This window comes from Falco naumanni, chromosome W (assembly GCF_017639655.2).
Source record: "Falco naumanni isolate bFalNau1 chromosome W, bFalNau1.pat, whole genome shotgun sequence".
Taxonomy (NCBI): Eukaryota; Metazoa; Chordata; class Aves; order Falconiformes; family Falconidae; genus Falco; species Falco naumanni.
In genome coordinates this window covers 9,941,511-9,969,218 of record NC_054079.1, presented here as the reverse complement: position 1 = coordinate 9,969,218, position 27,708 = coordinate 9,941,511, and the positions used below count along the sequence as shown (strand labels likewise).

Below are 27,708 nucleotides of genomic sequence, written 5' to 3'. Positions count from 1 at the left end.
TGTGTGGTGGGTTTTTTTTGTGTTTTTTGGTTTTGGTTTTTTTAATAGAAAAAAACCAACCTAGGACCATTTTCCAATCAGTTGAATTCAGCATATTCATTTCCTTAATCTTTCTTGCAAGCTAGGGATTAATTACCTTGTGGCTTTGTGATTTTGAATGATATAAGTCTTTATTACCATAACAAGCTGTTTGCCTTTTTAGTTCAGGTGGCTCATGGTTGGATTGTTTTTGTGTATTAGAAGAGGATTGTGATCCTGTTACATAATAAAAATCCAAGGGGATTTTATAGCTTCATTCTATCCATAAACCAAATCGCTTCTAGAACAGTATTTGCAGAATGTAAATTAAGCTTTGCAGTAGGGGTTTGGGTAGCTTTAAGTTATATGGTTAAAAGTGTCATTGATTTGCAGGAAGGCAGTGAAGAGATCTGACAGCAAGCCAAGGCTTAGTGTTTGTAAATTGGCTCAAACCATGAGATTAAGCAGCAGCATTAGTCTTTTCAAGAGTAATGTGATAATGTCATGGAGAAATGGAGCATACCTCAGAGGCAGGTGGCACATGCTTGTGTGAAGTGTAATAGAGTAGAAATACATTTTGCATATACATGTTGTATATGGTTAGTCATAATCAGAAGCTGTTGCTGTTAGTTATGAATTTAATATCAGTTCAAACAGGAAATTTCAGCTTCCAGTAAGACACCTGTTCAGTTGTTCACAGTTTATTAAAAAGTTTCAGTACAGGACATTTGCCTTGAGAGTATATCCCTACTTCAAATAAGTGCATTTATAAAAATTCATTTCTCTGCTTTGTTACTGCTCTACTATCTAATTCCTGTTTTGAATATAAAAGTTTATTATGTCTCCTGGTTTCTTCCTTTGTTCTTGTTTATAGAGAAGACTGACATTCAAGAATTGACCTTCATAATGTGCATATAGGGTGAGTTAATAATATACTGTTATGACAGCAAATTGATGTGCACAGTAGTTGACAGCTGAAGCTATTAAAAAAAGTATCTGACTACTTTTTTTTTCCCCTTTAAAAGCTCACCGAAACAAGCAATAACACCCTAATATTTTTTGGTAACATTTTGTATATTCAGAGCACAGCAGAGGTTATCTTCATTTATCGTTATAAATGTTTAGCAACTTTGCAAGTTTTCAGATTGCTAATTGTATCTGTAATCAAACTGGTCAGTGATGTCTCCTCATTCAACATTGTAAAGCAGTGAGGAACAAAATAAATGCAGAAGGAAGTAAAAGGTTCATAATAGCAATTTTAATTGGAACGTTATGTGTGTGGGGAAAATGACATCTAATAATAGATTTCATTTTTGCTCAATTAGCACTGCTCACCTCTGCCCTGGAAAGAAAGAGAACTTGGGAATTTACATACCCTAACAATGACTTGGCTGGTAGAGTGAGATCTATAATTAAATATACAATTATAGTAGAAACTAACATCAAACAGTTGCTATTTTTTAAACAATTTTAATTTGAAGTCTTTATTATGCTATAACATTGTGTTTCTGAAATGCGGGAAATATAAATGATTCCTCAAGTTCCTAATACCTATTTTCTAAACTAATTTCAGACAGCTACTAGATGATTATTGGTTCTAACAATTGAGTCCAGTGTATTCTATGCTTAATTGATAAATTAAAATATAAAGCCTCAGATGGTTAACAACTCAAACTATGGTGCAGAATCTCCTGGACTAGCCAATAGCAATAAAAGGCCACAGGCACAAGACAAATTCATGCATTTAGAGTGCCACAAGCATTCACAGAGTCTGTAAAATTTGCAGTCTGCATTCTGTCTATGCCTAGGTTTCTGCTGTAGCATGTATCCACAGCCTTCTGTATTTTAATAAGCTGAAACAGCTCTAGGATCCAATTTTGTGCATAAGCTGTGGCATAAATGATAAAGTGTCTGCCTGATACAGGAGGTATATTCAGAGTATACTTGAGTAGGTTTTAAATGGAAGAAAATATACCACCTTTATAGATCTAATTAAAGGGATATAAGTAATAGATTATTCATCTGAGTTGTTGGAAAACTTCACTTAAATGTGGTCCAAGAGGACTTGAATCTCAGATCATTTGTATTTTAGGACAGGAGTGCACACACTGTGAAAATCTTAGGGTCATTCAGATGAATCCTGGGACTTGTTTGATTAAGTTTCACAAGTTTATATTGGAAAATTCAGTATACAGTTAAATATCGTGCCCAAAATCTTTGCCAAAGGTTCTTATTCTGTGTGCTTCTCTTTCTCCTGCTTGGTAGTCATATTCACTTCAGTATCTGGATGATATTTATCTTTCTCATACTAGGTTAACAGGCTATCTGTGTTAGTGAGTCAACATGTTTAATGCGATATTTACCCAATCGCTCCTTATAGAAGTGTGTTGGGTGTCACCAGCATTTTATACGCTCCCATGGTCCCTATAAGACATGTTGCCATATTTCTTAAGTACTGCACAAATAAAATTAGATATGTCCCTCCCTAAAGTATTTCAGTGTCTAATAAAAGATTATATGCAACATGTGGGTGTGATGAAGTAAAAAAAACAACCAAAACAACCAACCAACCCACCCACCCCACCCCCAACTCTGAAAGCAAAATAAATATCTAATACAATAAAATATCAATTTATCCTTATCTAGTAGGTATAGGGTTGACTAACATTTTTGTACCTTTGTCTTAAACAGAATGTTGGCTTTGAAAGCTCAGGGAAGAAGCAGCAGGGAGAAAAAAGTAACACAGTGGTAAGTACATAATTTTTATTTCTTTTGAACCATCTGCACAATATATTAAAATATAAATCCTTTTCTTTATTCATATGTTGTAATAATCACCTCCAAAGCACTTGAATTTTACTCTGCATCATCTCTCATGGTCTTCTGAGGGCAACTTTTTAAGTTATAAGTATCTGTTGAAGAGCCAAGTGAATGATATGTATTTACAAATAAGTGTATGCATATGTAGAAAGGGGAATATGTGGGAAACGAAGTTGCAGGAAAAGTGTCTGTTTTAAAGCTTAATATCAATTATTAAATGTTTTGACTTGTAGAGCTTTAGCATTTTATTTTTCCTAAGAACTAAAAATTATTAAAAAAAGCAGTTATAAGCATGTTTTCAAAAAACTTGGATAAAAAATGCTTTGAATGCTTTTTGGGCCTCTTACTGTTTTCTGGTTTGCTGATCTAAAGCCCAGGTGAACATCGTATCATGTCGCTTCTTATTGATGCATCAACATTATTTAGCTAGAGAGCATATTTAAGAATATCAGAAGTATTAAGCAGCCAAATAAAGTTCAATTTTCTGTTAAAAGCTCTGTGGAAAAGCAACACCTGTTCAGAATCAGCTTTTTCTTTATTAAATGATGCCAGTGCAGATGGCACTAAGTTGCTTTCACCTCATATTGTAAGGGTTTCTAGAGGCAAGTATTTCTCATGAACAAAAAGAATGCCCAATAGAAGATTTTTGTCTTCATAACTTCTGTATGAATTTCTGTGGAGGAGTTGTTGTTGTGTCCCCTACCACACCCCCACACACCCCCCAACAACTCATGACAGCAGCTTCAATATGCTCTGATTTTTATTAATAGTGCTGCTCAGATTGTGGAAATGCTAATAAATATTGACACTTCAGTGACTGTAATTTTGAGACTTACTATAAAATACCAGTTTAAAACATACAAAATCTGCATATTTTATCTGACATTGCTACAAACAGCACATAACTTAAGGAGATAGATGCATGCTTGCTTTTTTTCCAGCCTTTTGTGTAGTCTGCAAGACTGTAGGCTTTATGTGCTTTGGCATTCTCTGCTGAGCTAAGAAACTGTGCTTTTGCCACACTGCCTCAGCTCTGCTTACTGCTCCATAAGGTTTGTGGCTTCCTATGGACAAATGACTAGCATTGCTTTTCCCTTCCCCTATGCTGGTTCATCTCTTTTGACTACATTGTTATAACTGAAGAAATTAAGACAGTATCTCTTCCTTTCTGCTTGAATAGATGTTGACGGTTTGTGATACACAGCACTTAACTGTAGAGTAGATCCAGACATAATCCCTCAAAGGACTAAACCGGAAGGTATAAGCAGTGTTTAATATGGTTTTATACCTCTTCTAGAGGCTTACCATCTCTTAGTCTGGTTGTTCTGTGTATTTAATTTTCATTGCTTTCTTTGTCTAGAAAGTCAGGAACTTGTTTGTTTCCATGGATCTTTTTCACAGCAACAATGAAAGAAAATGGAGTTATTTAATGTAGAAACTAGTGAATTCTGAAAGCAAAGCGGTTCTGAAGTAGCTTGGTACAGCTAGGTGTATCAGATAGCTGTGATTACTAGCTGTATCGTAGCTCTGGGTATTTGTACTGCATGTTTAAAAAAAAAAAGGGGGGGGATATGGTGACTAGTGGGGGATGGAGTTCACTTCAGTATCCTATTGGGATAAATAGTTCGTATTCCCAGTGTCATGGTTTTAACCCCAGCTGGCAACTAAGCACCATGCAGCTGCTCGCTCAGTCCTCCCGCATTGGAATGAGGGAGAGAATTGGAAAGGTAAAAGTGAGAAAACTTGTGGGTTGAGATAAAGGCAGTTTAATAGGTAAAGCAAAAGCTGGGCACGCATGCAGAGCACAAGGAATTCATTCACTACTTCCCATGGGCAGGCAGGTGTTCAGCCATCTCCAGGGAAGCAGGGCTCCATCATGTGTAATGGTTACTTGGGAAAACAAATGACATCACTCTGAACATCCCCCCCCCTTCCTTTTTCTTCCCCCAACTTTATATACTGAACATGATGTTCTGTGGTCTGGAATATCCCTTTGGTCAGTTGAGGTCAGCTGTCCCAGCTGTGTCCCTTCCCAACCTCTTGTGCTGCACCCCCAGCCTTCTCACTGGTGGGGTGGTGTGAGAAGCAGAAAAGTCCTTGACTCTGTGTAAGCACTGCTCAGCAATAACTAAAACATCCCTGAAAACTAACTCTATCCCAGCCAAAACCAGCACATCAACTCACGTGTACAATCTCTGCTTCCAGTCTTTATCGTTTCCAAGGCATGTGTTGTTCTGTTTATACTCCTGTTTGAAGAGACCGCTGTTGGTGCTGCTTTTTGAAGTGGTGTGTTTTTCCATGGCTTTGCAGATCACTGAACAAAATGAGATAGAACAAAATGAGACAATATTCCTTTTTGTTAAAGGCTTTTTTCATTTGTAAATGTTGGCAGTGGAATTCCTCTTGTGTCTTTATGTGCAGCCTGTGAGGCTTGGAGAAGGCATGGGTAGCTCTGATTCAGTGAGTACGTCAGCTTCAGTAGCATCTTCGGCATCTGGCTGTGGGTGGCTGGAGGATGCCATGCTGGAGCCTGCTCCTGTGGAAGAAGCAGGAGGAGGTTATGCTGAAATAAATTCTCTCTCTTCCTTCCCTCTCATTTATGTGTATACACACACACACACATAGGTATGTATACACTTCTTCCTTTTTTAAGCATTTAGCAGCCAGGGGAAGTTTGAAAATCTGCCCACATAAGTATTTCTGAAGTTGTCTAATTGGTTTTTAAATAGACCAGTTTCTGTTTTACAGTGCCTGAAAATGTCAACAAAGCGGAATTTGTTTGTGCGGCTGGTGCCATGCCGTTGTCTTCGTGGAGAGGAGGAAGTGGTCACTATGCTTGATTATTCTCACTGCAGCCTGGAACAGGTGCCTAAGGAGATTTTTACTTTTGAAAAGACCTTGGAAGAGCTCTATTTAGATGCTAATCAAATTGAAGAGCTTCCAAAGGTATGTTGGGTGGTTTCCCTTTCAGTTACATTTATTAATTCTTACTTTGTCAGCATTGTAGAAGCTGATAGTATCTAGCTTTTAGGCCGCAGTTTGCCAAATACTTTTAAGTAAATGGTCCCAGAAGAAGCAACCCTGGTAGAAAGAATGTTTATGTATTCCAGCTTGACTAGTTTGCTGTACTGAATTGGGATGAAACTGCTTAAATAACTGATCTAGCACAAGAGAGGTACCTAGCAGGAGGCAGGTTAATTTATTTCTGTAGCAGTGTCTGCTCAAATTGACTGACTGTATTCAACAAATTGCTGCATTATTTTGAATCTCTGATAACACATGAAGATTAGAAGAAGCAAGATTAATGTCTTGTTCAGATCTCTGTGCCCACAAAAGACAATTACAGTCCAAAGTATGTATTCACTTGAAGTCCTGCTTCTTTGAGTGACTGAAGAGACTTTCTGAAGTATCTCAAATTACTCAAGTTCAAAAACCAGAGAGCTGGAATGCCACTTTGATTACATCTTTATTATAGAAATTAATATTTGTTGTTTGTTCTGAAATCTGAGGATAAAACTGCACACTGAATTAACAGTATACTAGAGAAAAGAATGAAAATTTTTGCCAGTGAGACTTTTGGGAAGTACAAAGTGATCATTACAATAGACTTGTTTCCATTACTAGGTCCTACCTTGATGGAATTAAAGACTTAATATTTAAAATTCTTTTGTCACAATTATGTGCAAATCTTCACTGTCATGCAGAAAAACCATAGAATGCTTTGTTAGATTGTTTGAAAGTTTCCTGTAATTGCTTCAGGTTTTTCTGGTTTGGATTTTTTGAAAGATAAATGAAACTAATAAGGAAATAACTGTCAAATTACTGTCCTGAAATTGCTTTATCGGAAGCCCTGGATTCCAGTAAAACTGATTTAAACCAACTGAGTGCTTTTGAAACTCCACCTTTAAATGCTCCTGAGAAGTTATCGATGAAAATCTATATTTGTACGTTGAATAGAGCTAATAACATATTAGTTAAAACTAGACATTTTGTCAAAGTCTGTTACAGTTTAGAACCTCCACTATATTATTCTTGTCTCCTCCCAAGCAGATATTTTTTTACTTAGACACTTTAGGTTTTATTAGCTTGCTTCTAAAGACTTTGTATCAGTCTTTGAGATTTTTTTCAGATTATTTCAGAACTTCATTCCTGTCTCTTCTTTATTAAAGAATAAAATTGAATGCTTAAAAAACAGAATAAAATACCTTTCTTAGCTAAAGTATTAAATCTTCTGGACTCTTCTTGCATTAAATTTCTAATTTTTCCCAAATCATAAGAACTAAGCAAACATCTTCCAAACTGATAATTCTCAAAAAAATTCCCTTTAGTAATTTTAAAAGAGGAAGAAGGACTGTACTGCAGTGATCAAATGAATGCATGTTGGCATTCTAGACCAGAAGTCTGTTAGTCTGCTTTGTCTTCCTTTTCTGTTACATGCCATTTGATTTCATTAATCAGTTCCTATATGAGATCCAGTTTTGACACGTGAGTAAACTGAAAGGTGTGCAGTCTACCAGTTGCCTTGATCTAGTCTAAAATTAAATTAGCCACACAATTAGAAAGACTGATTGAACATTTGTGTATTATTTCTTTTTGCTTTTCTTTGCAGGACTGCAGGGACCTGTAATACCCTACGCTTGCTTCATGTTAATGTATTTGTACATTGTAATAAATCATCCTTATAGGCTTATTTTTGAGAAGCTACGCATTTTTTTCAGCTTTTAAGTGATTTTAGTCACTTTTTAACTACCTTTTCAATTTTCATAAGAAAGAAAACACATGTGTCTATATATGTGTATAAATACTGTAAAGGAAATGAAGAAGAGAGATTAAGGAATAGTAAAGACATAGTAAAAATGTTTTATTTAATAATTTGATAGAAATTGTAATATTAAAACTATCCATAGAAGGGCTGTAGGGGGAGGCCTGTAACGTTTGAAATGATCCTATCCGATTTGGAGCCAGAGTTTCAAGCTGTGTATGCCTTTGCCCTAACCCAAGCTTACTTAGTCTTTCAGCTCTGAAGGCTTCTAATTAAGCCATCCTCTCAGATGAAGGGTGTGGTACTTATTAGGCTGTCTCCAGCTTTGTGAAGCCTGATTAAGAAAGTTTCATTCTTCCCCTTTACTCTTTGCCCCAGTGATGTGTTCTTATTCCTCTTTTGCAATTTGCTGCCCTTTGTATACCACAACACAACTGGTTTTGGGCTGTCTTGTCAACCTGATTGCTGAAGTAGCCTGTCTGTGTATGTGGTTGGGCTTTTGTTTGGGTGGTTTTTTGTTTTTTTTTAATTGCCCCCAATCTTTTCAGAACCTCAATGTACTTCAAAAATTGGTTCTTACAGTATAGCTCCTCAATTAATTTGACTGGCTAAGGATGCAGCATGAGCAAACTGCAATGGGGAGAAAGATGGTGGTAGAGAAAGGACTTCACTTTACCTGAAACTGGTGGTGATGTCTTAGTTTCAAAAGTGACTGGGCATTTCAAATGCTTTCATCTTGTGTGCTAAATCACATCTGAAAAGGTACTCTGTTTATCCCAAGTGCCATGGTCTACATTTGAGCTGAGAAGCTCAAAATGCAGCAGTTATAGTTTTCCTGCTCACTTTGCTGTTTGGAAGAAATTGGAATTCTGTAGTAAAATAGAGCTTAATTTATGACTTCTCATGTTTACTACCAGTAATGATGATCTAATTAGTCACTGAATATGTAAGCATTATTAAAAAACAACAGCAGCAAAAGGGAACAACTACGAAGTCAGCACCCTACAAAACTTGCCCCCCCTTTTTTCCTTTAGGGATCTTGCAATTCCTTGTGTTGCATTTGTTTTCACCTGACCAATCAGGGAAATTTCTAATGATTCCAGATTATTGTTTTCAGGGATGAGTTTTAAATATATATTCTTTCTTGAAGTACTAAAATAAAGGAATGGCTCCAAAACACATGAGCTCATCAAAGTTCTCATTCCCATATAATATCCTAAGGTAGCTTTAACTCTTCAAAGCTTTAATGATATCAACTAGTTCTAACAGGTGTGCATTTCTGAGGAATTAAAAACATCAGTAGACAGTTCAAGCTCATTCCTTGAGCTGTCCATCTTGCTAATTTGTCTGCTTTTGTTCTGGGGTGGTACATGCAAACATTAAATGAATGGGGCTTGTTCAGTGGTTTGTAGTCTAAATAATGGCCTCATAATTGAGAAAGACCCAAGAAATTTCAGTTGAACTAAACTGGTTGCTAGGACATTAATTGGGATAAATATTTTTTTTTAGTCATAGAAGACTTCCTGGTTTTGTCTGATCTTTTCTCAGAATTCCATAAGAAAAGAACATTAAGCCCATGTATTTATGAATGAACTTATCCAAAATTCTTGGGAAAAGAATATTTCATCATAAATTGTTCAGAGGAACCTTTTCATCCACTTTCTTACAGATATTTATTTTGTACTCTCTGTAAGCTTTGAGGATCATTTGAGGATTATTTTTTTTTCTTCTGTTCCAGTATTATTACTTGCCCTATTTTGTTAATTTGTAAAGCTTTGGGTAAGAATATCAAGGTACCTTGCATATAAGAAGAGATCTGGTTCTGAGCTAATACTTGATACAAATTATAATATATATATATACACAAAAGAGATTATACAGTTTGCTGTATCCTTAGATCAAAATTTTGTTGGATTTTGGTGGACTTAAGCTAGGAAACATGGAAGGGAAAAAAACCAAAACTTGTAAGATTTAATGGAATAAAATTTAAACTTTTAGAGAAGATCAAATTCTGTGTTCCAGAACTATCAGAGTTTTAAAAATGTATCTTTTTTTTTCTTTTTTTAAGAAACTAATTACTTCTGGGGTATCACATGGCATGTTTATTATGGAAAATATTTTGCGATGTTTGCAGGACTATGTGTAACTACGGGTCACAATTTCTGAGATACTGGAAGGAATTTGTAGGAAGTGTTAAGCATAGCTGCTGGCTTGTTGTGACCATTTGCAGTTTTTTGCTTTCCTAAGCATCAAAAACTTAGTCAATTTTGAATGAAACTAGTTAAATAAAGTTTTTGTAGCCAGAGACTTTAAATAGTCTAGCCTTTAAACCATAATGTCAGAAGTTTAAAGGGAATAAAAATAAAAGCTATATAGAGGAAACTAAGTGAAAGTTGCATTTACTTTTTTCTGTGTTTCAACAGCAACTTTTTAACTGCCAGTCTCTGCACAAGCTGAGTTTGCCAGACAATGATCTAACCACATTGCCAGCATCCATTGCAAATCTCATTAATCTCAGGGAACTGGATGTCAGCAAGAATGGTAAGTCACTTCACTTATTGTATTTGGGTAGCTAAAAGGCAAATCACCATTGACTGTACAAAGATACTAGTGAAAGTGTAGTTTCTTGAAGCTGCATAGCTAATAAATTTTAAATTACTACTCTAAATTTCTGCTTAATATAAAAGATGCTCTTTATGATCCGTGATATTTGCTTTTAATTATCTCTATTAAATTGGTTTGTACTTTGAGGTGAAAATATTTCTGTGTTCTTTCAAAAATGCTTGTGCTCAAATGTATTACTTTTAGTGGCTTTCCTCAAGTTTCACTATACTGAAGAGAGTTTGCACAAGAATTTGTAAAATTTTGCTGGATTCTCTATTTGGTTTCATTAAAAAATTGTTTTCTGTTTATTTTAATGAGCTGTCTGAAAATTGTAGTAGGACTTGGCTGCTATGCTGTCAGGTGGTAACCTCTGCATGGGGAGAACTAGTGACTATGGACAATGACTGGATTGCTTGTCTGACTTGCACAGCATGATAGATTTTTAACATGTTACCTATTACAAATTATGAAATGTTGTCAGCCAAGTATTGTACGCATGAGGTCTGTTAATGGTGATGTTTTGGCTAGTTGGCAGATGTCTGCAACTGAGGAAATTGAAATAACTTATATTGTCATCAGACTTGTTTGCATGGCTTATTTGGGGGGAGGGGAATTCAGTCATGCTAATTAATGAGCATATAATAGTCTCATCTTACTAATTCAAAGTGAAGTTAGAGGACCTCTCCTTGAAATCTTATTTGAAAATAAGGGTTATATAACTATGCCAACGATTTTATCATATCAAATTCATTGTTTTATTTGGACAACTAGCTAATTATGACTCCACAAAACTAAGTTCTGCTTTATTAAGAAAGTATTCCAGTTGTTGAGGCATTGGCATTATCCTTTGTTGTCCATTGTAGCCCAATCTGTACTTAAAGTGTTACTTTATTATTTCTGCTTAATGAATGCAGCATTTAGTGTGATAAATTGACCTGATTGTCACTGCTCTGTTCCTGGTACAAGTGGATTAATAGTCTGTCTTAAAGAACGTTGGCCTTAAACTTTCATAGTGACACACAACAGAGAAAGAATCATCTTTTTGTCCTAGGCTGAACTGTTAAAAGGATTAACTGTTTGCAACACAAGTTCACAATGCAGAAGACTTGAAAGCAGCAAAAGGGGTTTTGAGTTCTAGTGCTGGCAAATTCTTTAGCCTATGTACATAAATAGGCAGCTGGCCACTTACCAGCTAGAGAGTTAGTTGTCTGTCCAAAATAGCATAACCTTTAGCTAAGCCTTCAAAGAGCTGCTGAAAGAGCACTTGTTTCTCTGAGGCATATGAAGAATTTAAGGAGGCAATAGCTGAATGATACACTATCTCAGTAAACTGTGAAGCTCTGTTTTCGAGGGGTTGTTTTGTTTTTAACACTTATCAGAGAAATGATAGGTCACAAACTTATTTAAACTATTATCATGTGCCTGTTCCCAGTCTTATCACTGCTTGGATAGCTACTCTGCCTATTGTTGCACATCAAAAATAGTCCTGCGGTCACATGCTTATTTACTTGGGACATGTTGTCTCCCACCATTCCTGAAAGCTCTGTAAAATTAAAAAAAAAAAAAACCACAACCAAAACAAACCAAGCAAATCGGGGTCCCCGTTTGTCCTTGTTGGGCAAAGTAAGAAATAGTGTTGTTCTGGCTTCTAATACATTTGGTAATATTTGAGACTTCAGTTTGTTGACTTAAGTGCCTTTTCTGTTTATCTACTGTTGCAACCACAGAATTATTTTTTTTCTTGATGACTGCAAGCCTATTCTCTTCACCTGTGTCTCCCTTTTCTCCTGGTAAGAATTTACAGCTCAGTTTCTCACTGTCCATAATTGTTGTGATGTTCCTCTATAATAGAGCCAAATACAAGTTTTTTTGCGTTTTCCAAAACTAGCAAAACTGATTAAGCATCTCTGATTCTTCCTTTTTCTTTGTTAAATATTGAAATAATACAGTGTGGAAGCAGTGGACTTTGTGGGAAGCACGGGGTTGCTTTCTCTTAATTAAAAAAGAATTGCAGGGGATTAATCACCAATCTTAGTGAAGGATGATGAGAAATGTCAAATTCTAAGAGTGTGTTTTTCAAATTCCTGCAGTTGTGACAAATTAAGGCAATAATTCCTGTATTTTTCTTATAGTATTAATATAGCATAAGCGTTTTCTTCTGATGTAGATGGAGCTGAATCATGGAGTGCAGATGCTTTCAGATCAAATATGCATTTAATCATAAAGGTTGCATTTTAGAAGGTGTCCTGGTTTCAGCTGGGACGGAGTTAATTTTCTTCCTAGTAACTGGTACAGTGCTGTGTTTTGGATTTAGGATGAAAATAATGTTGATAACACACTGATGGTTTTAGTTGTTGCTGGGTAATGTCTCTACTGAGTCAAGGACTTTTCAGTTTCTTAGGTCCTGCCAGTGAGAGGGCTGGAGGGGCACAGAAAATTGGGAGGGGACACAGCCAGGACAGGTGACCTGAACTGGCTAAAGGGATATTCCATGCTATATGATGTCATGCTGAGTATATAAACTGGGGGGAGTTGGGGGGGAGGGATTGCAGTTGCTGCTTGGGGACTGGCTGGGCATCGGTCAGTGGGTGGTAAACAATTGTATTGTGCATCACTTGTTTTGGTTTTTTCCTTGACTTTCTTCTCTTTCTCTTTTTGTTATATCCCTTTCCATTATTATTATTATTATTATTATCATTATTTACTTTAATTATTGAAGTGCTCTTATCTCAATGAACAGGTTTTACCTTTTTTTTGTTTGTTTGTTTGGGTTTTTTTTGGTTTATTTTGTTCCCAATTCTCCTCCCCATCAGAGGAGTTAGCAGCTGCATGGTACTTTAGTTGCTGGCTGGGGTTAAACCACAACAGAAGGATAGTTAGGCTTTAATTTTCAAATACCAATAGACATGAAATATGATAGGGTTTTCATATAAGATAGTTGAGCTGTTTATGGCACAGGCATAGTGTAATGTATTGACCAAAGAGAAGTGCTTCTAAACAGCTGATAGAAAAATTAATGAAGCTTTGATTTTAAAATGTGGTCAGGTTATCTCATTAATTGCAGAGTTTGGCTCTGCAGCTAGCTCACAGGACAGAGGGAGACCTGTTGCACAGGAGAGCATCCAGCTTCCCAAGAAGAACTACACACATATATGCATAATATTTGTTTTGATGTTTAGATGAAAAATCAAAATTGCAAAAATTCTTCAAGATAGTAGGTGCTTTACATAAAAAGTATTAGTCTAAGAAAGTGATCTTTATGATGTTTTAATAGCTCATAATATGTCTTGCCTTTTTAATTTCAGATTTAAATGTCTAATTTAAAATATACAATATATAAAACTGTATAATAGAGGCATGACAGGTATGCAAATATGGATAATTAATAATATTTAATCATATTTAATCGGAACAAAGATTCACCTAGTCTGGTGTTCTGTCTCCAACAGTAGCCAAAAGCAGAATCCTAGGGAAGATTTAGTAAAGTACAGAAAAGCCAGGAGACATGCATGTTTCTCTGTAAGCTTCCAGTGTCCAGCACCTTTTGTTATTGGGCCTTCTTGAGCCAGACAGAGTGGAGGTTTTATTCAGTAGTCTTCATTTGACTCTTCTGTCAATATATTTAGTCTTTGCATGAAGTGATGGATATTTCAAGGCATGTGCTGAATTAGAGTACAAACCTGTAATGGTTGTATGTTCTTTACTTACATTTAAAGCAATAGAATAGTAAGTTAAATAATACAGCAAGAATAAACCAAGACAAGGTAATGCACCTAATCACTACCACATGTGACAGACTATAGTGGTTAAGAAAGATACATCACCAGTTGCCTTAATACTTTACCATCATCCAGATCCACAGTTGCTGGGGAGCCCTGGTTCAAGCAAGGATTTGGCGAGCCTTTCCCAGCAATTGGGAGGTCCTACGCAGTGCATCCACTCCTAGGTGAGGTCTCCAAAGTCACTATAAGAGGATCCAGCTTTTATACTGTTGAATAAACAAGCTCACCTAATTTCAAATGTGGAAACATCTAGTTTCACTCTCCTCTTAGAACTCATGGAAGCCTGGCCAGGGCTCAGGGAGGAACCAAGGGACTTTCCCTTATCTACTTGATTTTAACCACTGGTTTGCAAACAAGGCCATATATCTGGTTTCATAGCCTTGACTACCTGCCTCTAAGCAAGGAAGGATGCACTATATCTTTGCTAATGATTATATTCTGTCTAAGCTATGTCTTTCACTAATGATCATGCATATTTTGCTAATGATTGGATACTATATATATATAAAAATATATATAAAAATAAAACATTCGGTTGGCAGGTTCATCAAGAGGTCAACTTTGTCTCAGGACCTGTTGCTCAGGCCTCAGTACTTTACCCTTCCAAAAAACTCCAAAGAACCCTCCAAATAAACATTCAGCTTCTATTTTTCATTGTATAAACTTAACAAAGCAGCCCCCAGTTTAGTCATACCTTACAAACCTGAAAGTGACCATCGTTAAAGGGAAGACAAATGAGAAAGGGAACTTTAAAACTTTCAGAACACGTAGAACTGGAGAAAAGGTCTTTGTAAAGTGAAGATGGAGAGGTGAATCTGCTTATTAAGCTATAAGTAGATACTTGTCAAGCAAAGTTGATTCAAATAAAAATCAGGAAATCCAATAGAATTTGTTTTCAGAATTTTGTAAACATTTTGTAAGATTTTTTTTAGATTATTGATTTCCTTGATAAAAGCAAATGTTTTTTGATAAGGGAATTTTTCTGTGTAAACAAAGTAGAAATAGTAGAGAATGAAAAGCTATATAAATGTATTAAAATCTGTGTTTTATTAAATCTATAACAAGTTTAATAATTATAGGTTAAACCTATGACAGATTTGTTATTTGAGTTGTACTTCTTGAGAAAAGTAGGTTTCTTCCACGTGTCTCCAAGCTTATATATTTTTGCATTTAGTAAGAGAAAGACAGAAAACCACACTTCTGTATTGCTCATATTCAAAGAAAACCAACTTGCAAGGGATTTTACTAGTTTTAGTGCTCCAGTAGTTGTCACCATCTTCCTTACAAGAGTGCAAGAGGAGCAACTGATGTGACATAATAGCAGGTTTCAAAAAGCTTTGGGATATCTGTTTGCAGGACTAAACAGGAGTATATATGCAATAGTTGCTCCTTCAAATGATTGATTTAGGATAGGTTTTCACTAAATAAGCCAGAGGTTCCTAAGCTGTTTGGAGACTACTAGCATACTGAGTACCACCTTGTACACGGAGGCCAACCTTGTGCTGAGCTGCAACTCCAGCTCTGAGCAGGAAGGTGTTACTGCTGCCCTACAACCTGGTTAGGTGTCTTCTGAAAACCTGAGATCCTGGTTGATCTGAAACTAGCTGTGGCAGAGGTTCCTTTAAGAATTTTGGAAAGAGTAACGAACCTTCAAAAGGAAGGATGGATGAGTCAGCATTGTGCAGTGAATTGATCGGGCTTGAACACACTGCTTACTTTCAATAATGAAAAATGCTGCTTTTAATTCAGAAGATATGCAGAAATCCTAAATTAAAGCAAACTATATAAATGTATAAGAATACAGACTGTGACTGATACTTTAGTTTGTTTTCAGTTTAAACTTTCAGCTTTTACATAATCTTTGGGAGAGTTGTGGTGTATTTTTTTGAGCTCTGAAAATATTTTGATTGCCATGTTTGATCCACAGTGGCTGGAAGGACAGTTGTAGCAGAGGCCTGAGTGGAAGAACAGATTGCTTCCTAATAGCTGCTTGCCCAGAAGTTGAGACCAGGATGAATAGATTAGCTGAGGGAGGAATGTACTTAATTAAGGTTGATTTTGTATTCATGCAAACTGAGCCTGTATGTTTGCCTCTGTCCCCTCTACACTTGTAAGGGGTACAGAGTAGGAAGGGTGTACAGTGGGCTATAGTTTCATTTGTCTTGCAGTAAGAAGGCTTTTTGGTGTGGGGCGCTCTGCCTGTTGTTTGGAGAGAAATTTTTTTTCCTCACATTCCCCACAAATTGAAATATCCATCTGTAAACCCTTTCCTTTAGGGTCATCACCCATATGGCTTCCGCAGGTCTCATTTGTTAGTGATTTTCTTTCTCTGTGCTTTTTGGAAATTGAGGTAATACTTTTTTATGGCAAGCTGGTTTAAAACGTTTCTGTGTGAGAAGAGGTGGAACTTTAGAGGCACTGCCACTGCTGTCTAGCACTAATGGTTTGAAAAACCGAAGTGAAGTTTGGGCCTACTACTTTTAGCATTTGACTGTGAAGAAAAATATGACTACATGACTAGAGTATGAACAGCAGAGCAAGCCCCCATCTGCAGTAGGGCTGAAACAGCAGTGTACTAGGGTGTCAGCTCTGGGATCCATTGCAGTGAAGGCTTCTGCCAGCAGTGGATGTAACTTGCACAATTTTCTGTAAATCTGGAATTGCCAGTATTTCTGAGTGAAAAATCTGAGAGAGTTAAAGATCAAGCGAAATACCTTACTTCAACCGTGCTGTGTGATCCAGAACTGAAGTTGATTACCTTCAGACTTATGGCCATTGACCCAAAATCCCTATATGACCTTTTTGGTATCCTCTTTGGGCATGCGGTCTGGGATCCTGATTAAACACCACTCTGTAGGTTAGGCTGGTTAGCTGGTGAGTTTTTGCCAAGTAGAGTTCTGAATGATTAATGCTTTCTGCTTTTGGCTCAGTCCAGACAAGAATTTTGGATTGTTCTTCCTTACCTTACTGCCAATTTTTCCTTAACAGTCTTCCAACTGTCATGTTGTATCTTCATTCCCCCACCGCCCCCACCCCCCACCCCTTTTTTTTTAAGTATTGTTCTTGGTAAAAACTAGCTAGTGAGTTTAAAAGTGCCTGAAATTTGGGAAAACAGGGAGAAAGAAACAGACAAGTAAATATTAAATGCTATTATACAAATCTCATTTCTGTGGGAAATTACAACAAAAATAACTTTGCTCTCAATTCAGTTTGTGGATCTGGTGGTTAGAATTAAAGATTACCAGCAAATTGAGTTTTCTCCTGTTGTGCTCTGCAAATGGTCATAGTTTACAAGTGTGGTGGGTTTGTGGTTTTCTTGTAAAACAGTAAGCATGATCTGTAAATCAGCTACAGCACTGAAATGGGTTGGGGATGATGGTTGTTATCATGTAAAGTAAGAAACAGCGGGATGAAGAACCTGTCCACGTCTTACAAAAGGAGTGTAGAAAGATGTGGTCACAGAGATCCTTGAGATTTCCTGAGCTTTCTTAACAGGGGAAGAAGATTCAGGGCACTAAGGGTATATGGAAAGCAGAGAAGGAACAGCTCCTTTTATAAAGTGCTCTTTACAGCCCTTTGTCTCTCATCTTTCTCTAGTGTCTCTCTGCCTTCTCTCTTTCTTACTTGCTTTTTGAATTTGCTTTATTGGTGAGAGAACTGAAAGAATACTAATCCAACAGTATCTGCATGTTTCTAGTATGCAGGAGGGATATAGCTGAGGAAAAGTGAGTGTCTGAAGGTGGTTGTATAGCCAGTTAGTAAATGCATCTGGTAGAGAGGAGCAGTCTCCTTTTTTTTTCCTTCTATCTTCTGAATCTGTACTTACATACATTAGGTGTATTTCATGCGGTCATTCCCAGTTTACTGCTCTTTTAAAATGATGGCTGCCACTTATCCATACTGAAGTGTTGAGTGAAGTTGGTAATGACTATATATAATGTAACAATCCTGGCTCTAAGAACAAGCAGAATTAAATTAATGGGCTTCTTCATCATTGACTTTCTCATCAGATTGAATTTCTGTTGTTAATTTGTTGTTAAAACTGTTGCTGCCTCTTACCCAAGGCATAGTCAAAGAAGAGACTACTGTAGAGTCCTCTGATTATGTACAAAAGCATGCTAATTTAACATGTCTGTGTTTGGATAGCTAGTATTTTATTTGGCTGTTCTTTTGAGAGTAAGTTTACATTGACATTCTTCTCTAGCAGATGTGCTGTGTTTTGTTTTCTAGGTAGTTATCACAGATTTAAGTCTTCTGTGTTTCAATAAATTCTTGACACAGGCAGTGGAAACTAATATTAATATTAAAAACATGAGTTTTAACACGTTGGACCAGAGCAGTCTTTCATCCAAGGACCAAACCAAGGCCCAGTAGTATGACCATTTTTCAGAACAACTAAGCTTAGAGGATCTTTTGATGTGATTCAAACAGCAAAACTAATGGCACAGAGTGAATCTGAAACACAAATCTGACTCCAAGGAAGAGCTTAGCAGCAGTTTACTTTGATTATTGTAGACATTTATTTTAAGAAGGCAAAGTTATATCATCAGCAATAAAGGAGTCTTGACATAATTTTTAGTCAATGCAAGACCACTTCATACAAAATGTCCATAGCTTCATCTATACAGGCCTCTTATGTGCTAGATTTTTCTGCATCTGCCATGGTTCAGGATTCTGTGTCATGTTAGATGCTTTCTATCTGCATGTTTGGATATTCTTGCTTGGTTGAAAGAGGCTTCTTGCTACAACTGGAATAAGATAATACATATTTAAATTTCATGGAAATGTGTTTCTCTTAATACAAAGACTATAAAAGCAATAGGTAAGGTATATTTTTAGTCTTTCTATGGTACTTTTCTAATCTTTCTTTAAACCTACCTTTGGACTTGAAAAATATCACATGGTAGTAAACCAGAAGTGTCAGAAATCTTGGCCTATATTACAGTTGATGCTTCAATTCTTCCTAGCCCCCTCCACTTCTGTATTTTATTGTCCTTGAGATCAACAAGCTATTTCCCCAAAGGATCCATGATACTTAGAGATATTTGAACACCTGGATTAACTGTGTGGCTTAGTGTGCTTTTCTTGCCTTTCACCTCTCAATAACAGAGTACAACACCTGATATGAATCAAAAGTAAGTTTCAACCATTTGGTATGACAAACAGGTTCCTGTCAAGAAAGACCTAAAAGGCTACTTTGGCTGAATTGGAGTTTCTACTCAAGCTGAATTTATAGAAAAGTCAGCATAGTGACTTTCCCCCTCAACATCACCAATTGACTTACTGTGAAAGCATTTATTTTGTGGCTATTTTTCTTGTCAGGTGATATTGTCACCTTTCATGGTGCAATATACCAGTTCAGTCTTGTTACTGCACAAACATAGGAAGAACCAAACTCTAAGCTAGCATTAGAAATTGTGTAATTAAAAGTATGTAATTAAAAACATTACTTAGCAGTTGATGCTTCACCACATTTTTTTCTGCTTTGGTATTCTCAGAACACACACATGAAGAGACAAAACCAAGTTCCACCTGCTACTCTCAATTAGAAGACATGCTGCCCTTGTCTTTCTCTGCAGCTGGACTGTAAAAGAGTTAATGTTGCTTGGAGCAGCATGAAATTTCACACTGTCACTAGTCTAAAAGAGAGTATGCACATAGTTCTTTAGTGGTCTTGTTCCCTGGGTTCAGGCTGCCCTCTCCACACACCTCATAAAGCACTCTAGAAGCAGACACAGTTGTGTGCCATAATTGAAAGACAGATGGCTAAGATTTGTTACTTGAAAATCCGGTTGTTTTTAAACCAACTTTGTTTTATTAGCATATGGGTATTTCTTGAAAAAAATAGCATATTCTTAATCCAAGTGAAGAGATTGCAGTATGAATGTTTGTTATACTTAAGATGAGTTTATTTAAAACAAATACACCTGTCCCCAGGGCATAAGAACAATGTAGTGATACATTGCAAAAGCAAATGCAGATGTGATAACCATAGTTTTATTTGGTTTATTATTATAGTAAAGATTGAGGTGAAAGTCTTGGGCAGCAGAATGGTTTCTTACTGGCATGGCAAATATTTGTCTTCTGTTTTCAAGATCTATTTTGTCAGCTTCTGACAAATACAAATTTTGGCAGATACGTAGGTTGCAAATTCACTCTGACATTTTTGGAGATAACCTTAGAATATGAGGAGCTTCCTTATTATTTTAATTTTCAGATATAAATGTGTCTGCAGCTTTTTTTTTTTCCTTCTCTACAAATAATTTGAAGCTAACACCAAGCATATATCAAGTTTTGGGAGATCTGTTCAGAACCACGAATGCTGTAAACCTACTTTAGGATTTGAAGCCTTACCATTTAACCTAAATGTCATACAAGCCATGCATTTGACTTTGTTCTACCATGCGTATGAATGCCTTTAAAAAAAATAATAAAATACTTGAGACTGAGGGTCTGATCTTAAGCACATTACAAAGCTCAAGTACTTTAATATTTGGTAATGAGCAGTGGGAATTGTTAGTGCACTGTGTGTCTATAATGCTGTTTGAGCTGCCTGCTAAGTGACAGTATGAATTGCTTTAGGAATAAATAGTAAAAGAATTGATATTGTATAAGAGTGTTTTTTTAATGAAAACTGTATCTAAAATTAAATATCAGAGAACCCGTCCACTGGTTGCTAAATGAATGTTTCCCACCTCTCCCTTTATCTTGCAGGCATACAGGAGTTTCCAGAAAATATAAAAAATTGTAAAGTCTTGGCAGTTGTTGAGGCCAGTGTAAATCCAATTTCAAAGTAAGTTTGTAAATTTTGTCATTTTTTGTATTTTATGCAAACACTACCAAGTCTCAAGCATGGCCCAGACAACTTTTTGTGAGCCAACCTTTGGAGACAAGGAGCAGAATTACCTGAGAAGTATCTTCATTAACCTCATTGCACTGTGATACAGTATATAGCTGTCAGTAAAATATTTTGCCCAAGTTAATAGGCTATGTGAGCAATCCTACATCATGCCATGTGGCTTTCTCAGCTTTAAGTCCATCACTTCTCTGTGAAGTTAGAGAAATACACAGAGTTTTGTTTCTTAATAATAAATTTTACTCTAAAACCTGTACGACTTCTTTCAAACTCAGCTTATGTGAGTAGATTTTCCTGTCACCTTCTATAGTGAGAAAAATAATTTGCCGGAAGTAGCATTGCCAGAAATATAAACTTTGCACAAGGTAACTCTTCTGGGGGAAAAGTTGTTGCATAGGTTTTAATTTATCTTAATTTATCTATCTAATGAATGCCACCTCCACATCAGGTGGCAGGAAATCACAAATACAATACTACATTTGTTTGTAGTTTTTATTGCCTGTACATATTGTCCTCAATACTTAAGATCAGTTTCAAAATTATTTTTCTAGTGAACAGGTATCTAGTGCAATTTTGTAGAAATTCTGGTACAACCTTAATTTTAATGTTATCAGTATGTAGGACTTCAATACTAAACTGTTGTTTAAGAAAATATGACTTAATGCCCTGAATATAACTGAAACAAAGGTACTACATTATTTCTATATAGGCTTCCAGATGGATTTTCCCAACTGTTAAACCTAACACAGCTGTACCTGAATGATGCTTTTCTTGAGTTTTTGCCAGCCAACTTTGGCAGGTAAGTTGAATTTGAAACTTAGTATCTATATTTACTTTTAAAATTATGCAGAGCAGTTTCTGCTGCTTCTTAAACAAAGTGTGAACTGGAGGAGGGGAAGAAGTGTACATTGCCAATCCATTTTTGCCACATATTAGTTATAAAAAACCTCAAACCTTTATCAACATTTTTTAAATTGGACTTTTGAAGGACAGACAGAATGCTTATAAAGACCCAAGAACTAAACCTCATGTACATACTTGCTTCTTCTACAAAACAAGTCTGATAAGTATGGGAGACTAGTATTTTGAAAAATGGCTTGGTAATCATTTAGTACTTGCAGTGGAGGAAATAATGACATATGTAATTCCACTTGTCCTCTCCTGGATGCACAGATTCCTTCATGCACATCTATAATTCTCGACTGCCTTGTTGTCAGGAATCTTTGAGAGACAGCATATTTATGGTGCGCTGACTAAGAGACAAAGACTAAACACCTACCTAATTAAAACAGATTAGATCTTGGGAACAAAAATAAAAGGATAATATTGCTAAAAGGAAGAAGCCAGCCACCGCCCTCTATTCCAGGGAGATTTCACTCGTGTCTGGCTTGATTGCAGCACGTTTCACATTCATGAGTGACCTGTGTGATGGCCTCCATGGTCAGGTCCACTGCTCGATCACAAGCCCATCTGTATGTTGCATCTCTCCCTAGATGTCCCAATGTTTCATGGGCCCATCAGTCTACAAATAGCTCACCCTTATGCTCCCAGTCCAGGTCCACCTGAGCTACTTCAGTTTTGGCAGCCTTGTCTACCTGTTCATGGTGGTGGTGATCTTCAGTGGCACGGCATTTGGGCATGTGAGCATCTACATGACATACCTTTAGAGCCATGTTTTCTATCCAGGCAGCAATGTCCTGCCACAGTGCAGCAGCCCAGATGGGTTTACCCCTGTGCTGACAAGTATTCTTCTTCCACTGCTGTAGCCACGCCCATAGGGCATTACCCACCATCCAGGAGTCAGTATAGAGATAGAGTACTGGCCACTTTTCTCATTCAGCAATCTCTAGGGCTAGTTGGATGGCTTTCACTTCTGCAAACTGGCTTGACGCATCTTCTTCAGTGGCCTCAATGACTTGTCACGTGGGACTCCACACAGCAGCTTTCCACTTCTGTAGTTTCCTACCACAAGACAGGATCCATCAGTAAACAAAGCATAACACCTTTCATCTTCTGATAACTCATTCTATGGTGATGCCTCTTGGGCACAAGCCACCTCCTCAGGCAATGCTCCAAAATCTCTGCCCCCGGGCCAGTCCATGGTGTCTTCCAAAATTCCTGGGCAGTTGGGTTTCCCCAGTCAAGCTTGCCGCATAATCAACGCTACCCGCTTACTCCACGTAGTGCTAGATGTGTGATGTGTAGAGAGGATGTTTCCTTTGAACGTCCAGTGTAGCACAGTCATCTGCGGTGCCAAAAGGAGATGCACTTCTGTACCAACAACTTCTGAAGCAGCTCAAATGCCCTCACATGCTGCTAGTGTCTCTTTTTCAGTCAGGGTGTAGTGGGCTTCTGATTCTCAACACCCCTGGCCCCAAAACCATAATGGTCGACCTTGGGTTTCTCCTGATGTTTTCTGCCAGAGGCTCCAGGTGAGACCATGCTCCCCAGTTGCAGTGTAGAGTATATTTTTCACAGTTGGTCCTGTCCAGACAGGCCCAAGAGCTACTGTACGAGCTATTTCCTGTGTGATCTGCTCAAAGGCTTGTTGTTGCTCAGGGCCTCACTCAAAATAGTGCTTCTTCCAGGTTACTCGATAGAGAGAGCTCACAAACTGACTATCACCTGGAATGTGCATTCTCCAGAACCCCACAAGGCCTAGGAAAGCTTGTTTTTCCTTCTTGTTAGCTGTTGGAGACATAGTTGACCACATCCAGAGGTACATGATGGCATCCATCCTGCTATTTTATAGCCAAGAACTGAATCTCCTGTGCAGGTCCCCTGACCTTGCTTTTCTTTGTGGTGAAACCAGCTTTCAGAAGAACCTGAATCACTCTTTTTCCCTTCTCGAACACTTTTTCTGCCTTGTTGCCCCACACAATGATGTCATCAATGTATTATAGATGTTCAGGGGCATCACCCTTTTCCAGTGCAGTTTGGATTAGTCCATGACCAATGGTAGGGCTGTGCTTCCACCCCTGGGGCAGACAATTCCAGGTGTGTTGGACACCCCTCCATGTGAAAGCAAACTGTGGCCTGCACTCTGCTGCCAAAGGGATTGAGAAAAACGCATTAGCAATGTCAAATGTAGCATACCACTTGGCTGTATTCGACTCCACTTTGTATTGGAGCTCTAACATGTCTGGTACAGTAGCACTCAGTGGTGGTGTGACTTTGTTCAGGTGAGTGAGTCTTGCTGATCACTCTCCTTAGCTCATGGATGGGAGCCAGGGAGTCTTGGTTTGTGTGATATTGCCACTGGTACACCGTCCTAGTAGCGATTTGCACCTGTTGTTCTTCAGCTTGCAGCAGCCCCACAACAAAGGAATCTTCTGAGAAGCCAGGCAGGGTAGATAGCTGTTTGACCTTCTCTGTATTCACAGTAGCTACACCAAAAGCCCATTGGTACCACCTTGGGTCCTTAAAGTACCCTCTGCTGAGGTAGTCTATGCCAAGGATACAAGCAGCCTCTGGACCACTCACAGTAGAGTGTTTTTGCCATTTGTCCCCTTATAAGCTCACTTCAGCCTCCAATACAGACAATTCTTGGCACCCCCCTGTCTCTCCAGGGATCCAGAGGGGTTCTGTGCCCCTATACCCTGATGGCACCAGCGTACACTGTGCACCAGTGTCTACCAAAGCCTTATACTTCTGTGGGTCTGATGTGCCAGGCCATCAAATCCACACGGTCCAGTATACCCGGCCATTCCTTTCCTCCTCCTGGACCAAAACAGGGGCCCTCTGTTCCTGGTCACAGTATTCACTGTCTGACCCTTGCAGTGCCAGACAAGAAGTCCCCTTGTCAGGATCAAGGGAGGTGATCTCAGTTCTTCCGTGTCTGGGAGATATTGCTGATTAACTTCTTGTGTCTCTACAGCCACTATGCTGACAGTCTTCTTGGGTGACCCCTTCCTAACAGCTGTCTTCCCTCTCAGTTAGCGTACATGAGCTTCCAGCTTAAAGGTGGGTTCACCATCCCACTCCTTCATGTCCTCCCCCGGCCACACTGGAAGAACCATTGTGCGCCACGCAGCATGCGCCTGGGTCTCCCTTTCCCTCTGACCGGGGCAGGAGGGGACTGATTTCTTGGGGTGCCCCTGACAGCTGAGGTGCTGGCCCATAGGGATGAGGAGGGACAGAGATTTTCTTCAAAGTTTTGGAGCCAAGAAGACACTTTCTCCACAATTGGTGCATCTGTATCTGGGCATTTTGGACCCCCCTTCCTCCACATGGCCTATATGCACAGGATGTAATCTGGATTTCTGGAGACCTCATCATTGTCTAGATCACCGTAAATGACTTCCAGCACCGCTCATTCTCTCAGGTACTGGATACCTTTGTCTGAGGTAGTCCCCTTTCCTGGGGAGTTCACAAGATCTTCCTTGAACGGATATCTTGCCCTCACACTTGAGAGGAGCTGTCTCCAGAGACTGCAAATTGCGGCCTCTTTTCCAACTTCTCTCTCAATACCCTGGTTTCTAGCAAGGGATCCCAGCTGTTGGGCTTCCTTACCTTCCAGTTGCTGACTGTCGGCCCCGCTATCCCAGCACCGGAGCAGCCAGGCAGCAATCCTCTCACCTGGCTGGCGGCTGTGGACATCTTCTACATGTCTCAAAGTTCCGATGAGGTCAGGGACCGGGCAGTTTCTGCTTCCTGCCTAAATTATCTCACTCATTCCTCCCAGTTCTTTGCCGAAGGACTGGCTTCCTGATCAAACCTTTCCTCTTCTTCCTCCTCCCTTAGTAATCGATGATATGGACCTGTTGTTCTCCTTGTCCACTGTTTCTTTTTCACTACTGGGGGCAATTACTCTAGTTGTTGTTGTTTGGGTCCCTACCTCAACCATGGTGTCCTCAAATGCAGTTTGGGTCCCTAGCTCTACTATCATGTCCTCAGATGTAGCTTGCACCCCAGTCTCAGTCAACATGTTCTCAGAGGTGGTTTGGGTCCGTGCCTTAACCACAGTCTTCTGAGAGTACTGAACTGTGGCTCAATAGGCACAGGCCAGGCCCCAGTACAGTGCCAGAAGCTGCTGGTTTTCATTGGGCCGGGCAAAGCATCCTTCTATCAGGTGGCGTGTCAGTTTGCCAGGGTTGCTTGCGTGTTCAGGTGTAAAGTCCCAGGCTATGGGAGGTGATAACTGTCCTACATACCTCCCCAAATCCTTCCACACACCCTGCCACCCAGGGACTGGCCACCTCGAGGCACATTTCAGTATTGCCTCACCCAAAAGTTGTCTCCTCTTACACCAGGGTGACATCAGATTCCACAAACCCCACAGTATGCCAACTGTGTTAATTAGTATTAAACAGCTCACGTAAGGGTGAACAAGGACCTCAGGAGCCTGTGTAATAACACCACCCACAGAGATGCCAGGTAGGAAGAGCAGGAGGATGTGTTCCATCATCCTCTCCACGAGATGCCTCCCCCAGCACAGTAAGGCCATCAATGCCAAGGCAAAGAAGCACACAGCCATTGTTTGTACTAGCATGTTCACAAGCTCAGCAAAATAGACAAGCAGGGCAGCCAGCAAACTCCATGACCCACACAGAAGCTTGCCACTTAATGATTACTATAGCTATAGCACACAATACAAAACTGCTGCTGTCTTGTGCCCCATGTTAGGTGCCAAAAAGGACTGTGGTGGGTTGACCTTGGCTGGCCGCCAAGTGCCCACCAAGCTGCTCTGTCACTCCCCTCCTCAGCAGGACAGGGGAGGGAGAAAATAAGATGGAAAAGAACTCGTGGGTCAAGACAAAAGCAGTTTAATAAAGCAATAGCAAAGGCCGTGCACCAAAGCAAAGGAAAACAAAAATAAATTATTCTCTGCTTCCCATCAGCAGGCGATGTCCACCCACTTCCTGGGAACGCATAGCAGTTGCTTCAGAAGAGAAATGCCTTAATAATGAATCCCACTTTCCCCCCCCCTCCTTCCCCCCTCCTTTCTCTTACCTTTTATTGCTGATCAGGCGTCATGGGGTATGGAATATCCTGTTGGTCACTTTGGGTCAGCTGTCCTGGCTATGTCCCCTCCCAAGATCTTGCCACCCCCAGCCTACTGGTGAGGGGGAAAGGTTGGAGGGACAGCCTTGATGCTGTGGGAGCACTGCTCAGCAGTAGCCAAAACACTGGTGTGTTATCGCCACCTTTCTGGCTACCAATACAAAGCACAGCACTGTGAGGGCTGCTGTGGGCAACATTAGCTCCATCTCAGCCAGAGCCAATACACACAGCTGGTCTTCAAAGAAGTTAATCTTACATGTAGTTTTAAAAATCCTCATTACTTATAGTTTTCTATTCTTCACTGTCCTGTTCTCTTGCTTAATGGCTAGGTAAATGGTGGAGTCATTAATTACTAACTGCTTAAGAATAAATTAGTTAATGAAGGCAACTTGAAAGCCAGTTCTCTAGTGTAGTGTTTCTCTTTAATAGCTATGAAGTATTCAGCCGTGGTTTTTTAAACAGAAATAGTGACTTGCAGCATCCTAGCTTTTAGCCAGGAGAGTGAACCTGAAATTAAGACTTTTCTTATCAGTTTTTAAATTAATTCAAGGTATTTTTATAAGTTTACCTGCTTAATGGTACAGTAATGCACAAAATAAATACTATTGTATAGGAAGATAATGTTTAGATCAAATATATTAGAAAACAATGAATTTGGTAACATGTCAATTCAAAGTAAGGTTCAGATCCCTTTGACGTTAACTATTTTTGTTTTTGTAAGTGATCAGATTGCTCTGGCACCCCAGCAGCTTTAAAACTAAGTATAAACACTTGCTGGTGCAAATGGTCTGATATACAGCTTGTACTTTGGAATATGAGAATTAACTCTGGTAGAAGCTTTTGAGACATTTAGTGCATTGTTA

The 27,708-nt window shown here is 38.7% G+C and overlaps 1 protein-coding gene across 9 annotated transcripts in view; it reads left to right on the top strand.

The window, feature by feature from the left end:
• The window catches only part of LOC121080339 (erbin-like), a 116,784-nt gene that overhangs the window by 39,944 nt on the left and 49,132 nt on the right, over positions 1–27,708 (top strand). For all 9 annotated transcript variants that reach the window (XM_040578267.1, XM_040578266.1, XM_040578268.1 and 6 more), the window contains 6 exons: positions 893–937; positions 2,710–2,766; positions 5,587–5,784; positions 10,024–10,141; positions 20,701–20,779; positions 21,552–21,641. In XM_040578267.1, the coding sequence (XP_040434201.1) occupies positions 5,596–5,784; positions 10,024–10,141; positions 20,701–20,779; positions 21,552–21,641 (476 nt within the window). In that variant the 5' untranslated portion in view covers positions 893–937; positions 2,710–2,766; positions 5,587–5,595. The remainder of the gene's footprint in view (positions 1–892; positions 938–2,709; positions 2,767–5,586; positions 5,785–10,023; positions 10,142–20,700; positions 20,780–21,551; positions 21,642–27,708) is intronic.